Here is a 16,040-nt window from a genome sequence, read left to right as displayed (position 1 = left end):
CTTAAAAATAATGATGTGCCTGCTGGTGTCCTACTTGCAAGTGCATTAAGCAGGAGTTAGACCTTGCAGGTGACTCTCAACCAGATTTCCAGACCCATTGCCATTGCTGTCAGTAAGCTAGTCTAACTTGAACTTGTCTTGACGTGGTAACTGGATCTGCATTTAGTAGTTATATCTATGTTTCCATAGCATTGTTGCTAATGTGGCAAGACAACTGATTGCTACGCTATCTTTTTTGCTTTATGTCATCTTTGGAAAGTGACATCATGGACTCCATAACTCCAGAGCAAACTCCTATTCCTAGCTCAGTTTCTTAGTTTTCTGTGAAGTATACCATTATCCGATTTCTACAGTCCATGATTTTTCATATTATGCCAAATATATTACATAGGGTGTGGTTACATTGACAAGCTCCCATGAGGTCATCTAGGGAGTGCATTTATAGTATGTTAGCTCCTTTGTGGTGGCTGACTGTGGGGATATTCAATCCAGCAGTAATGCAAGATATGCATGTTCCTTTTTCTGTATGGGCAGAACATGATTTGACAGCAGAAAACAAAGTATGGCTGTAGAAACTTGCTGTTCATCTTGTTCTGTGTAGAGTATTTAGGAAGACATGAATTTTTCCTTAAAATAAAGATGCTTGCAGAAAAACCTCTTCTGAAAGGGGAAGAAGGTTGGTGTGTTCTTTTAAATGTAATAATTTTCTTATAGGAGAGCTTGATGCCCCATGAAATATTTTTGCAATCTTAATTGCATGGGCAGAGAAATAATACGAAGCTTCCTGTGATTAGTGCAAGCAATGGCAAAGGGCTCTGGAGAACTTGCTGTTTCTGAAGTATCGAAGGAGCAGTCTGTCATCTTGATTATTTCCTCTGGTTTCTCCAGTCTGTACTGAAGTGGGTAGCAAGTTTCCCACTGATCCCCAGAAGACTTTCACAGGTGGCTGGGGAGTTATAAGCTCCAGTGGCAAAAGCTTCAGAAAGGATGGCTTGGCAGTAATTAAGGGCAGGATTACATTGCCTGCACTTGTGAGCCAAGGGGGTATTCCTCACCTATAACCAATCACATTTGAGTTTTGCCATATTTCCTGAGCCCTGAGGAGACTCACTCATTTCTTAGAGCCCATTCTTTGTAGACAGTTTACCCCAAAAGTAGGAGGGAATTTATCTGAGGATGATACTGCAAGTTGAGTCTAAGGGAAGCACGGCTACTTGCAGTGGCTTAGGATTATTAGTTTTCTTTCTGAAGTATTTCATGTTAACAGGTGGCTAGTATTTTATATGTACTCATGTAAGTCATTTAAACATTTATTGACTGTTACTGGAAAATGACTGCTGTTGCCCAGAGCTGGCTGTTGCTGCTGGGTGTTGATCATGTTCTGAGCCAGACTTTGCCCTTCCTGCAGAGAGTAAAAGCAATAGCAGTTGAGTTACAATACCTTATGGCAGGGTAAGATCAATTTCAGCAGAACAGAAGCCGCAAATCAAGCAGATGAAATGTGGGGAATTTGTCAGAAATTAAGACGTGCAAATTTACAAAAAGATTTGATGATAAAATGCCTGCTCACCTATCAGCTCTGTACTAAGAGAACTGAATCCTTGAAATGTTAAAATGGCATTGAGTAAAATCCACAAACTGGGCTGTGAATGAAGCTTCCATCTTCAAAGAAGTTATGTCTCAAAGTTTTAGTTAATATATCTCCAAAAAGAGTATCTTTTTTGTTCTTGTTTCATTTTAAGCCTTGACTATTATATATTGCCTATAAAGCAGCTAATGTGTCTTGGGTGCAGCATATTGCAGTAAATCATCTGCCGTGATCTGTTTCCTCTGAGGACCACTTACTAGTACTCTTAACTGTGAAGCAGCACATGGTTTTCTTTAAATTAGGTCTTTTTTTCTGTCGCTGCCTGGTGTCAGAGCTGCTCATTGCTGGCTTCCCTTGGCTGAGCGCAGCTCAGGTGTGCAGAAGTGGTGTTTGCTTTACATGGCAGGCTGGAGGGATCCAGTGCAATAGCATGAGGGAGCCCTGGCTTCCTTGTCCGTGCTGCGAGTGTGCTGCTGAGAGCTGAAACAGCCTCATTTGCCCTCTTTGCCGGGCAGCTGTGGAATTTATGTGCTACCAAATACTTCAAATGTTTTGGTGTTACTCTGCTGTAAAGTAGGTATTTCAGTCAGCAAATTCTGTAAGTAGAATAGGGGTTTTTGTAGGATACCATAACATTCAGCCTGCCCAATTGCTTCATTTAAGCACCTGCAGCTTTCTCAGGCTGCCATCTCTATGTCAGAGATTTCTCCAGTTTAACTACTTGATTGACAAAAGTGGTTCTGTGCCTTTGGGAGGTTGCTTACCGTGTGGATGCCCATGTCATGCCTCTCTGATATTGCTTGAGTTGGCAGCTGGTGCCTTTGGGATGTGGCTGGGTTGTGTGGTGGAGGAGAAGCAGTATGGGCCTGACCTATGGGCTGGATAAGCGTAAGGGCTTCAGTAATGCCTTCCAGTACTCATCTGGATTCAGGGAGGATCCTAGTGATAGTCTGCATTGGCAAGCAGCCTCTGCAGTTACACAGAAACTATTAGGATAAATTCATCTGGTAGTTAATTTCTGTCAGAGTGGAAAAAGGGTTAGAAGTCTTGTTTAAGGCTTTAAAACTAACAAAACCCTGCTTATAGAAATGTCAAGTTAATCTGTCACATTAAATCGCACGTTACGTGCTCCTGGGCCAGCTGTGTTTCAGAAGACTGGATCACAGAAGTAAAATTAAAATAAAAAGAAACCCTTGTACCTAGATGTAACTGATTTGTTCTTGACCAGTGAGTACCCAAAACTTTCAGGGAATGATGATCCACATATTTTGAGAACTGCTTCCCCATTTTCAGGGTAGAAGTGTGCTGCTATGTCATTATAGGCCAAGAGATGTTTCAGACTGCTAGTTGCCATATTTAAACAACTTAAGGAACAAATTTTGTCCTGCTTGACTAAAAAGTAGTAACTTTTACAGTTTCAAATATTCAGAGCTGTGCTTTTGAAGAGGTTTGCACAGAGAAATATCTTAGGAAAAAAAAGCTTTAAAGGATTTGGCTATCCTGCTTTAGTGGCTGGTTTTCTAAAGTGGCGTGAATGATATCCTAGTTCTCTCCATAGTGAGAAATGGAGGTGAAATGCGAGATAAGATATTTTCATTATGTGTGCAAGTATTGCCCTTTCTATTTTCTGATGTACTTGACAATGCAATAATTCCGATCCAAAATGCTCAAGTTAATTTAGATTAATTTTTTCACCCTTTATCTTTCAGATTGCAAAGAAGACCCGAACCCCAACTTCTGGCCCAGTGATCACCAAGCTGATCTTTGCAAAACCAATCAATAGCAAAGCTGTTACAGGGCAGACCACTCAAGTGTCACCAGTCATTGCAGGTTGTACTAGTTTGACTTGTTTTGCTTTACCATTTTTAAGAGCTGTTCAAAGAGATGGTAACTGTAGAAATTTTTCCGTCTCAATGATTTTGGTGCAGTTTCTGTTGAAGTACCTCAGGCAATTGGAGGGGCGGAAATCAGCAGAGAATTTGTAGGTAGAAGCAGATTACTGTAGATTTTGGTACCTTTACGCTTATTTAGAATTATCTTTGTGGTTGTGGAATTTGATCATTTTGCTTTTACTGTAGGATACCTTTAGTTTCCAGATGTTGGGGAGGAGAAAAAGAATACCAAAGAAAAGGCTGTACAATAAACAAAGTATTCATAGATACATTGTGTAAATACACAGGAGGGAAAAGGAGACACCTGCTTGTGTATTACTTTAATCTGCTTTTTGTTGGTCTTAAATGTGATACATTCAAATAAAAGGAAAATGTTTGAGTGGGGGAAAAAAAGTGAACAAAATCTGTGTTTCTGTTAAGTTACTCACCTACTTAAAAAATAAGCATTGCAGAAGAGTCTTAAGAAAATAATTAAGGCAAGTAAGAAATGGGTTGTCTCTTTGGAAAACAAATCTGTGTCCTTTAAAGAAAAAAAACCCACAATGCAGTCATTTATTATGTCAGTGGGACTGATGTGTCCCCTGTGAGATGCATCATTGCATGTATGCAGGTAACATCTTAGACATGTCTAAATTATTTGAAAAGGACAAATGTAGGAAGCCAGAGTCATCTTCAAAGCTTTGAAGGATATCTCCAGCTACTTCCATATTGACCGAACCAAGTAGGCCTAAAATTTTTCCACATATTTAAAAAAAATTTTTAAGCCTCTAAGAATGGGATTTGAGCTGGTTTTAAAAAGAATGCAAATGTCTCCTTATTCAAAACATTGATAGACACATAACTGAAACAGTCTTTTCCTGAAGTTGTCAGGCTCCCTTACACCTGATGTCTGACTTGTGTTTCAAGTGAAAGACGGATTCCCTTTCCCACTCCCCAGTTTTTCTCCTTTCTGAAACAATTCCCCTTCTAAATGTACAGACCTGTGAATAAGAAGATTGGTTCACTGTGTTTATAAATTTCCGAGTTCAGCAGTTTGTGTATTTGAAAAAAACAAAACAACAAACCAAACCAAACAACAACAAACTAACAGAAGAAAAAAGACATTAAAAACCCTGAAATGAAGCTGCATTACATGAAAATTGGTAAACAGGAAGGAACCACAACAAAAATAACACTAAGGAGAGCATGTTTTTAAGTTTGTTGCCTCCAGACTGAAAGGAAATGTGCATAGCAAAACATACCTACATAATACTGACAAGCAGGTATGTTACAAAATAAACCAACTTCCAGCTTTTAAATCTCAGAAAATTGAGAGTACAGGTTCCTGTTCCTGTGAGAGAAGCATCACCTAGTAAATGCTTCTAATGGAGATGGAAGTCTTTTTAAACATCTGCCTTTCCTCTTGCCATCCTGAACAGTCAGCACAGTTTGCTGGCTTTGAGAGACTGGCATTATTTTGGGGAAGATGTTACATTCGTGTGTTGTGTTTTAATTTTTGTGTGCATGCTTTTATGAATCTGATAAATTTTTAATTGCTCTGGAATTTCTGCAAACTGAGGTGGAAGTTGCAAATTTGAAAGGCTTGTCAATATAAGCAGCCAGGTTCTGTTTAGGAACCTGATGCCAAAGGGTACAGCGGGGACATAGTGAGAAAGGGAAAACTGTCACCAAGATAAAACAAACTCAAAGTAAATGGTAAAATTCCCTCACTGACATTTTTCATGTTGCATGTGAATTAACAGAGAAAATAGTTGCCAGCAGCTGCTACTTAGGTTGCACAAAAGTGAAGGTTATTTTTGAACACATAGACTTGAGAGGAAGGCAGCTTTCCGTAAGGATAGTGCTTTCTCTTGTTAGTTATAGTTGACTTAATTGTCATGCCACTGGTTGGTTTTGGATGAAAAAATTACGCTGGAGTTTGTTTCTTATTTTGATAAAAGTGGTACAAGAGAATGGGTTACAGAGAAGCTGTAAAAGAAATGAGTCTGAGCTGAAATGCAGCAGAGCAAAGCTCAGTCAGTGGTCAAGCTGGAAGTATGAAAAATAATAATAATAATGATAATTTAAAAATGTTTCCCACACTGGGAGTTTTGCAGTATTCCTAAGACATTTCATGATTGGAGCTGCTGGTTTTGGTGTTTAACCTTTTTTGCTGTTGTAAAAGCAGATAGTGTGTAGAGTTATACCATCACCCACATTTTCATAGGAGTGTCATTTTCTGTTAGGCAGTGAAAAAAACACCAACATGGAGAAGACAAAAAATACTTAGATTTGAGCATAGACAGATCAAACCCTTTTTTCTTGGTCAGTGTAACACAGCTCGTTTCTGATGGCTGAGGATTTTAAAGGAAGTACCCCACAGAGATGCTCAGTTTTTCTGTACATTGGCGTTAGCCCAGGAGGTTCATAGGAAACTGTCAGCTGGATGGGTGTCTGGGCACAGTGCAGGGGCTTTGGAGGGCTGTGTGCCTCGGTATGCTGTCCTGGCTTTAAAGAATTTTCAAGTTAGTATCAGAGAAAGATTAGTGTATGTTTTGTGAGTTTTTAAGACCAAGTGGAATGTCTTTTTATTTGCAATAATGGCAGCTATTTTATTCTTTGTTGCTAAATTTTGCTGATGGCCTTCCTACAATGTGATACGCTCACCAGAGTATTAACAACTGTACAATATGCAGAGAAAAACTTTGCTTTAAAAGTCAGTGTAAACAGGGATAACTTGAGCTGATGGTATCTTTGTTATTTATAGGTAGGGTTCTTTCACAGTCTGCTCCAGGAACACCACCAAAGACAATAACAATCTCTGAAAGTGGAGTCATTGGATCATCTTTGAGTACAACTACACAGCAGACACCAAATAAAATAGCTATTTCGCCACTCAAATCCCCTAATAAGGTAAGGTTCTGATTCTGGCTATAGCCTTCTATCCCTCCTGCACAGTGGTCTGAGTGGAGCTCTCTTTGTCTTTGCAACAAGTTGTTTATGATCCCACTACTCCTATCACAAGCTATAATGCAGTTGAGTATCTGTTGTGCATCATAATGTTCTGCGGTAATGGCCTAAGCTAAATTTTTTCAGTTGGCTTCCTTACTGTGTTTTTAAGTGAATGTGCATTACTGTGTTAGTTTTCCATTCTTACCGTGTCTTGCCATTCCCTAAACATCCATTCCAAGAGCAACTGTTCTCTCTTAACCAAGTGCTGAGAGTTTTTGTCTTTTTTCTTAATGCCTTCATAAAATGTCAACAGGCTGTTTAAGAGGAGACCTCAATGATGTTAATAAGTCAGCACATAGTAATCACTGCCTGCTACTGCATAGATAATTTAGTTTTCCTTAATCACGTCTGAAGTGAGATTTGTGGTGTTCCTTGACAATTACAGAGCTGGAGACTGGCACTAGTGGGAAATAGATAGGAAATATAATTTATCCATCGTAAGCTCCTTTACAAATAAGTGTAATGGTGATGCTGGTATTTTAGGCTTGATAAAATTGTCTTGAGAAGAAGAATATTTCTGGAGAAAGGAAGAGTTGGGGAGGGGGAAGATGCATGGTGCATACAAACTAAATACCATGTATGAAAATTAGCATAACAGTAAAGAATTCTCATAGTTTGGCCATGTTTTAGCTGTGTATTGTTATACAAATGGAATGAAGGACTTGTGTTTGAGAATTATTACTGAGTGAAGCAACATGAGCAAGAAGTTTAAAGCAAAAAATCTAGAATCAAGATGAACAATGAAAAGACTCTTCAGGGTTACATCTCAAATTTACTGTGAATAAGTAATTTTAAAGCATCTTTTAAAAACAAATGGTTTAAAAAATTGGAAGTTTTTTTAAAACATGAAGAAGGGAGTATAGAACAAAAAGTAGAAAACCAAACTTGGAAGGGATGTGGCTATATAGAATATTCAAATGCTGCACTCTGCAGAAATGCAGTCAAAGACTGGATTTCTGTTGGATTCTGGAAAGCAGATTTGAAAATACTGAAGTCCTTATGCTTTGGATAATCAGTAGTGTAAGGTGAGATTTTGGGGTTGTTTTATTTTGGGGGGGGGCTGGGTTTTTTGGGGGCTTGTTTTTTTATTTTCATAGCTCTCCTTTAAAACTTCTTTTTATGATGAAGTAGTGTGGTACTGATTGTAAAGCTGTTATTCAGAAAACCCATCCTTGACAATGCTCAGGCTTCAGTGGGCAGGTTTCTGTAAAAACCAAACAAAAAACCCAAACCAAATAAAACAGAAGCTGTACTGGCTTTCTGCAGGGACCTTTTCGCACTGGAAACCAGCAATACCTTGAAGTTTTTAACGTGTTTGCTGTTGTTGCACACACAGACCTCTGTCAGTCATGATTAAATACAGCACCCTTGTTCACAGAAAGAACTCTTTGTACTGGTGGAGATCTGTACTTTCATGAGGAGGGGAATGTATATGTACAGGGTCTTGTATCCTGTGCAGAGATTTAAACTGCCTCTTTGTTTTGCCAAGCAGCTAACAGTGGTGTCAGTGGCCTCCCAGCCTCCCAACTCCCCCCAGAAGACGGTGGGCGTCCCACTGAATGTAGCGTTAGGACAGCAGATCCTCACAGTGCAGCAGTCAGCACCCTCCTCCCCTGGGAAGGCTATAGTCAACCACACAACCGCCCAGGTACAGACTGACTTTCCTTTGTCTTCTAGCATGTCTCTGTGTCATCACTTGCGGGAAACTCGAGTTGAACCGCAAATTGGCAATGGTCAGTCCCAAGGTGTTCTTGTAATGGTGTCTACTTAAGAATTGGCAAAAGCAGTGTAAAAAAGAACATTTTCAGTCAAGGGGTGCAAACCATTGCAAATACATGCAAGGACGTGCTGTTAAGAAGCAGCTTTCCAGCCTGGAAAGCCCCACTTGGTGCAAGTTCTCATCTCTGTATACTGGATCTCCCAAGTCAACTGAAAGGCTCGCTATGATATGAGGAAGAGTTCTTTGGGTGGTTCTACCTCTTGTAGCAGGGTTTCCATGCCACTGACTAGGGCTGCTTTCCAGGTGTTTCTGAGGTTTGCAACAGTTGAGTGGCAAGAGTTCTCATGGCAGAGGTCTGCATAAGCAAGATGCCATGGTCTGAGACCTACAGAATTCAAAAATAGTAATTTCCTGTGTCTCATTTCCAGAAAAATGGGGTTTATAAATTTATTTGCAGTAATGAATGACTAGACAAAACTGACCTTTCTTGCAAACTACTGTTTTTACACTTTTCCGCTTTTGTAAACTGAGGAGAATCTTTTTCTGTCTTACTTTTTGCATTCTTGTTTTGGTAAACTTGAAGTGATGCGTATGAATATAAATAACCAGAGTTGATATAGCAGGGAGTAGGCACAGTTGCATGTACAGCACAAGACCAGAGACTCGGACAGGTTTTGCTAGTCTCGTCTTACTGATACAGATGACAATTAGAATGCTGATACGGGGATGTGGACATGAGTATGATTTGAATTTATTTCAGAGTGAAACTAGCAAAATGGTCTTATTGAAATAGTTGTTAAAAGGTTAAGTTACTCTAATGCAAGCACCTGAAGTGAAAAAACAGAGGTGGCTGTGGGGTATGCATACCAAGTTCTGATACAAAGCTGTCTGACACAACACAGTGGTTTCACCTCCCTTCCCTGGGCTCAAGAACATGCCTTTGGAAGACCTGGCATTTCAATTCTACAATTTTCTGAGTTGTCCTTGGACTGGAGCCACTAGCTTGTGTGGTAGAAGGAACTTTGGCCACACTGGTCTCCCTCTGATAACCGTTAAGCTGCGACTGTGCTTACAGATAGTGCTTATTTTGAATTGCTCAGGGTTGTTAAGGTTTCAGTATATTTAAAAAAAAAAAAAATCACAAGACAGCACTTTCTTTTTAAATACTGGGCTTATTTCCAGGGAAATATGTGAAAATTGACATTTCATTTGTGTAGCTGTTGAAAGCTGGGGAGCTGGGGAGAGCTTTTACTATGAAGTCACATCATACTATCAATCAAATTTAATACTAAAACTTAATGCCAGTGATATGTTTAATATTGATATTAAAAGATACTGAGAATAAAAAGCTGAGCTCCGAAAGAAGTTAGGTGGAAGGATAAAGAGGAGGAATAAACCAAGGTTTGAGGTTGTCAATAAGGCTAGAAAAGGAGGCTGTTATCAATCTGGTAGAGTTCTGAATGTGTGTAAACAAAATAAACACTTGTTGTCAGTTTGTAGTTTGAGAGTGGAAAGATGCACATTCCAGACATACTGACTTCCAGCTGTGAGGTAGCACAGGTCTGCTGAGCTCCCGTTCTTTCCCATCTTTGCTTTTTTAGTTAAATTTGTTTTCTTACTCTACATTGTTCTTGCTTCTTTAGTTTCTCAGCTGGTACCATCTTTCTCATGTCTTCAGCTATAAGTTTATGGACACTGTTCCATTTGCTTCTCAAGGGCTGCACAGTGATTTCTGTGTATTAGTCGCAGACTTTTTTAACAGGATGTATCTATGTACACAGTAATAAACCATGCCATAGTCCAACACTAACAGTTCTGCAAGTTCTTACCATGTGGTTTTATTAGTAGGAATATATTTCTAGGCTTGATTTTGCATACAAACTAAGCAATGTTATGTGTACCTGAAGTCTTTTTGGCAGACATTGTATCTGGGCAAGTGGACTGAGTCACCCTACTCATGTAAATATTAGTTTGTTCTGGTGGTTTTTGTAGATCATTGAAAATGGAATTGAGTTTCCTCTGAGTTGTTGAGGCATTTAATCGCTCTGCATGTGTTTTACTTCTCAAAGAAAAAGTGGGGTAACTTGCTTCTCAAGGATACGAATGGATCAAAAAGTTACTGAGGAATAAATGTGCTGATGTTTTCTTTGTCTTTGTACAAGTAACTTTGTGCTGTCTGTGTTGGCTTAACAGGCTGTGAAATCAGCAGTGCAGACCATTACTGTAGGAGGAGTGGGCACATCTCAATTTAAGACAATTATTCCCTTGGCAACTGCACCCAATGTTCAGCAAATTCAGGTACCTGGAAGCAAGTTCCATTATGTCAGACTTGTTACTGCCACAACAGCCAATAGTTCAACCCAGTCGGCCAGTCAAAATCCCAGTACGAATACACAGCCTCTTCAACAGGGTAAGTGCTAATATATTGTTTTTCTTGGTTTTTTTCTTGTTTGTTTTGTAAGGATTAAAAGCAGTACATGATTGAGATCTATCAAGACTGCCATGTATTTGGTTTTGTGGCAAGACTCCTATACATTTCACATTCTGTTATCTTTGATTTGCATGTGGAAATACTCCTCTGTGACTAAGTGCTCTGTAGTTGGACCTGAATCTTTGAAGCATTTTATATTGCTTTTCCCTAATTTGTCAGCTTTGTGGGTGATCTGTGGCAAGTCCCAGATCCTCTCTGTGAAAAGCATGAAGCTAGGACAGTCCACAAACATGTTGCCAGAAGTCCTGCAACTTGAAGATCCTTACACATAAAATGCTTTAGAAGCACCAGATTTTACTGCTGGCTTCTGTCCATGGTTTCTGGAGCTGTGATGGAATAAAGGCTTTCAAACCAGGCTGTGGTTTGTGTATTCTCCTCTTGCCAAGAGAAATCCAGTGTCCAGAGGAGCTCTGCACTCAAGCTGTTTTTTAAGCTATAGCTGTGAAATGTGTGTGCGCACTCTTGTGCCAAATAGCTCTTTACAGAAGTGTTCTTTAGCCATAAGTGTTGTGTGCCATGAGTTAGGTCAGTTAATCTTGGTGCATTAGTTACAGTTTAAATATCTTTGCTTTAAGCGCATGTGAAAGTCTGGAGGACTTATCCGTGGAGTCTGAATAACAATGTGTTAATGTGATGTTGTTTCTTGATACTAGCAAAGCCAGTGGTAGTGAATGCAACCCCAGTGCGGATGTCTGTCCCCATAGTGCCAGCACAGACTGTGAAACAGGTGAGCTAAGTGTAAAAGGTATATTCCTGACTTAGTTTGGTTGGGTGACAAGAAAAGTGGTTTCAGCACTGTAATGAAATATTCTAATAGAAGTGCCTTTTGAATCAACAAAACAATGATTTCATTAAGATCTCTTTCTCCCCAGGTGGTGCCCAAACCGATCAACCCAACTTCACAGAGAGTTACTACTAGTCAGCCCCAACAAAGACTTATTATGCCAGCCACCCCACTGCCACAGATACAGCCCAACCTCACCAACCTCCCACCAGGCACTGTACTGGCACCAGCACCTGGTACAGGAAATGTTGGGTATGCAGTTCTTCCAGCTCAGTATGTCACACAGGTATGCTGTTAACCCAGAGATAAAGAAGGAAATAGTTCTGTTGTGGAACACACTGCCTTCCTCTTAAAGGTTCTTACTTCCTACTGTCACCTGACACTTGAGGGGACAGGCAGTTTCTTTTAGGGATCCTTGGCAGAATGATGGTGGCACTAAATCGTAGTTATAATTTAAGATGTATTTTTTTAACAGGATTTTTTTATTAGTGTAGCATAGAATCAAAATAGTAGAGAATTTCTATAAGCAGGGTGAGTGTAGTACAATGTAAGTAGTGTAGTACAGAATTTATAATACAACTTAGCTTATAATTTCTAATCACCTAGACCCTCTGCAGGTCAGGTCAGATCTTAATACATGGTTTGCTTTATCTATGTAACAATAATAATTTGGACTTGAAAATCATACAGAAAAGTACGAGTCACTCAGAAAAAGCAGATGTCAGCAGAAGCAAAGGGGTCACAGGTCTCACTGTCCAGCAGCAGTTCTGATTCAATTTCTCATGTAGGGCTTGTAACTGCTCGATTTTATAGACAGTGCTCTGTGTGCTGTTACACTTCCCTGATCTGTGGCAGGGACTTTGTTGTCTGGGCGCCTGATACCTTCACAGCCAGTAAAGAAGGGAGTATTTGGTCTTGTGCCCAGGACTCCTGAGACCAGTAACGAGGGGAAGAAGAAATCTATTTAGTTTGTCTACTTGATTCACAAGACTTTCAGGGCCTGATAATGAGGGGAAAGGGAACAAATATGTGACCCACTTTGTCAGAGAGAATGGCTGCTTGCATTATAAAATTGTGGTACTTATGATAACCACATTATCAAGGGTCAGGAGCAGGTGGTACTGGTCACACCAGCCCCTGTCCAAGATTTAAGTTTTTACTCTTTGCCAAGATCTGACCAATGCTCAGAATAAAAAGGAGAATAAATTAAACCTTCAGCTGAAGGCTGACCAGCCAGTCTGTATGATCAATGACTCATGGCATTACTGTTGCCAGTGTCACTTCTGATTCCTTTCTGTTTTTGTCACAACTGCAGTTTGACCCTGAAGACTCTTACTGAGTCTTTCCACTTCCATAAATCTTACCTTAAACTAAATGCCATTTGCTGGACCTCTCCTCAGAGGTTTTGTGCTCCAGACAGTCTGTCCCCTGTGGCCTGGCCCTGGTAGGTCCATGTTTTATGTGCTAATCTGTCTTCAGAATCTGTCCCAGCAGGAATAAACAACTGCATGTAGGTAATACCAATGAAGGAAGCCCAAAACAGCATTGTTTGGCAGGTTTATTTCAAGGTTGGGGGGGGGGTGGAGTATGTGAAAAACAAACTCTGGGTCCAGGTATATAGCGAACGTAAATAATTTTACTTGTTTTTATTTAATTACATAAGTGGCTTATATATAAAGGAAGCTGTTAAAGTATTTGAGCAGGAAGCAGTCCTGCTCTATTAGGGGCAAAGCAGGGAAAAGCATTTTGAGCATGTTTTTAGGAGCTGGAACTGTTTGTGGTGTGAATGTTTCTGTGTGTGGTCTGTTATCTGTGTGGCTGTAGCATTGTAATAGAGAACAAAAATATCTAAAATAGTGTCTTTATGCAAAGTATGGAGACAGGAAATTGTTGCCTCGTCCAAATTCTACATGTGCCTGAAACTGTGCTTACAGCATATATTATTTTTGTAACAAAGACTAGCTACACATGCTCTAGTGTATATTCTAATTTCCTTTATTATTTTATTAACCTTTTTGCTAGCTACAGCAATCATCATATGTATCTATAGCAAGCAACACTGGCTTTACAGGGACACCTTGTATCCAGTCCCAAGCAAGGCTACCATTCAACGGGTGAGTGTTTTGTAACAACAACAAAACCTAACAAAACCAAAACTCCTGCAGTGTAGGGTTCTGAATGAGCATCATCTTTCAGTCCCATTATAAGGAAGGGCGGGAGCTGAGGTGTTGGAGTTTGGTTTGGGGGGCATTCCAAGAAAATCAAGTATACTGCGGTATGGTTATTACCTCTGAATAGAGAGCATGGATCTGTCTGACAGTTGAGCCGGTTTCCTGATGAAAGCTGTGTTTTGATTTGTTTTCTGAACTCAGTAGCAGGAAGATGATCTGAAACCTCCCTGTTGCTCATTCTTCATTTTGCATTGTACTTGGGAGCTACAGGCCTCAATTTTTTCTGGGCATTGCTGGAAAAAGATGCTAGATGATACAAGAGCTAGATGCTTAGCATACGCAGAAATCAAGCTGAACAGCAAAATGGAACTGAAGCCTAAAATGGAGCCTAGTAAGAAGGCTTTGGTGGTTTTCAGTCTCATATTTTTCCTTTAAGGATGAAAATAACAGCTAACACATATTATTTTCCCTTTGTCAATCCAGCAGGCTTAGCTGTTCCGCACAGTCCTTTTGTGTTATTGTTTGCTGGAAATTGTAAACAACAAAGTGCTTTTTGTTGCTGCAACCTCAACTAATACAAACTAATCCCAAATCCAGATGCCACGATTCAAATGAATGGGTTTGATTTAATCTCTGATACTACATGCAGAAATTGTTGGACAAGGATGGAATGAATGTCATCAAAAGTGATTCGTGACACAAAATCTGAGTTTTAAGAGCAGTTAACAGACTGTGTCTGATACAAAATTTATCTATAAACCATGTTTTGGCTTGCTTTCCCATTATTCAAGAAGTTTTTATTTGTTTTTAATTCCAACTAGAACACAATGAAAAGCGTAATCATTTTGAGTGAACCTTGTCCCCCTGCATGTGGAGAAGTTCTGGGGAAGTTTTGTAATTCCAGTTTTCAGTTACAATGCTTCCTCTAGCTTTAAGCCTCATTTCTGCTTCAGGCATACAGCCAGATTTGTAACAAATAACCCAGGTCTTTGAGTTTGAAAAGCATTATATAAAGGTACTGTGTATAATAGTTACTTAAATGCATTCAGCCAAAAAAAGTAATGCAAGGGAAATATAAAGACTTTTTTTTAAGTTTTTATTATGAGTTATTTACTTGACTTTAAAATAGGAAGAAACTGGTAAAACACTGTGCATTCATCTAAATGCACTTTTTTCCTACACAGAATAATTCCCTGTGAATCAGCAAACCGCCCTAGGAAGCCTTGCAATTGTACCAAGTCTCTGTGTTTGAAATTGTAAGTACATCTTGGGTTTGGTTTGGGGGGTAATTTTAAGCCTTATGTTTGACAACACAAACTTATGCCAAATATCAAAATATAATGTGTTTATGTCAGAAATATTGTGTCCAGATGCTAATTTAAGGTTGCTGTTGATATTGGTGAAGATGTTGCAGTGCCTGTGTAATTTTGCAACTCCTGTGAGCTATATGGACCCTAACATTTAATGATTTTTCTAACTTCACAGCCTTCTTGTATGGTGGAGCCAATTCCACGCAGCAGCTATAGTTGTGTTGTTGCTATGATTGAAATGACATCCCATGGTATCATCAGTGGGCGTCTACTATACTTTGGTAAAGTGCATCAGTAATACTGTGCTGCATCAAGTACTTCAGAAAAATTGGGCCGTGTTTCTATTTTCTTAAATGACTAACAGTCAAAGGATTCTTCACTGATAGGTCTGAGTCTTGCTCATTTTGATGAGTTATTCTGTTATTTCATTCAGTGTCCTTATAAGAATTGTAAGAATTTGTAAGGCCATTGCAACTTGTAAAAGGTTCTGATATAGTTTATCTCTGAGACCATTCAGGATGCTGAAAATGATCAAAATGCATTTCTACCAACTGAAAGGCTGTAGTGAACTCCAGGGCAACCCTCATCTAGTTCTTGTAGTATTACCCTGGGCAAGCCACAGGAAGTCAACTACCCTTGAGTTATACCTGTATCTTTAGACAGCAACTGGACCTGCACTAGAGGATTTAGGCCTTGCAATAAGGCTTGTGCAACTTGTACGCGTGAAGTTGAGCATAGGGTGACCCTCTTACCTTACTGGTGTGTGTGCATATTGTCAGACTAGGAACTTGTGCTGCTGCCATCAGTACTAACACCAGTGTAATGGTCATGTTTACAAATGTCTTCTGCATCTTCTGTTTCAGGTACTGTGATTGTTTTGCAAATGGTGAATTCTGCAATAACTGCAACTGCACAAATTGTTATAACAACCTGGACCATGAAAATGATAGGCAAAAAGCAATAAAGGTGAGGGGCCTCTTCCTCTGCCCCTGGGATGAAAGCCGTTTAGCTTGTATCTTCTGAAGCTATGGTATGGGGGAGAGTGGGTGTATAATGCCCTGATTTCCCACAAGTGGAAGGCTTAAATCCTTTT

The 16,040-nt window shown here is 39.6% G+C and overlaps 1 protein-coding gene across 3 annotated transcripts in view; it reads left to right on the top strand.

The window, feature by feature from the left end:
• Positions 1 to 16,040, top strand: part of LIN54 (lin-54 DREAM MuvB core complex component) — a 38,658-nt gene that overhangs the window by 20,453 nt on the left and 2,165 nt on the right. For 2 of the 3 annotated variants that reach the window (XM_061350889.1, XM_061350887.1), the window contains exons 2-10: positions 3,298 to 3,418; positions 6,227 to 6,372; positions 7,964 to 8,119; positions 10,385 to 10,601; positions 11,336 to 11,409; positions 11,555 to 11,752; positions 13,489 to 13,580; positions 14,822 to 14,893; positions 15,811 to 15,913. In XM_061350889.1, the coding sequence (XP_061206873.1) occupies positions 3,298 to 3,418; positions 6,227 to 6,372; positions 7,964 to 8,119; positions 10,385 to 10,601; positions 11,336 to 11,409; positions 11,555 to 11,752; positions 13,489 to 13,580; positions 14,822 to 14,893; positions 15,811 to 15,913 (1,179 nt within the window). The remainder of the gene's footprint in view (positions 1 to 3,297; positions 3,419 to 6,226; positions 6,373 to 7,963; positions 8,120 to 10,384; positions 10,602 to 11,335; positions 11,410 to 11,554; positions 11,753 to 13,488; positions 13,581 to 14,821; positions 14,894 to 15,810; positions 15,914 to 16,040) is intronic. The other variant, XM_061350888.1, reaches the window with a different exon arrangement.

This window comes from Neopsephotus bourkii, unplaced genomic scaffold (genome assembly GCF_033783945.1).
Source record: "Neopsephotus bourkii isolate Nb327-2 ecotype Australia unplaced genomic scaffold, CSIRO-AGI_Nbou_v1 NB_547, whole genome shotgun sequence".
Lineage (NCBI taxonomy): Eukaryota > Metazoa > Chordata > Aves > Psittaciformes > Psittacidae > Neopsephotus > Neopsephotus bourkii.
This window is presented reverse-complemented; position numbering and strand designations above follow the sequence as displayed.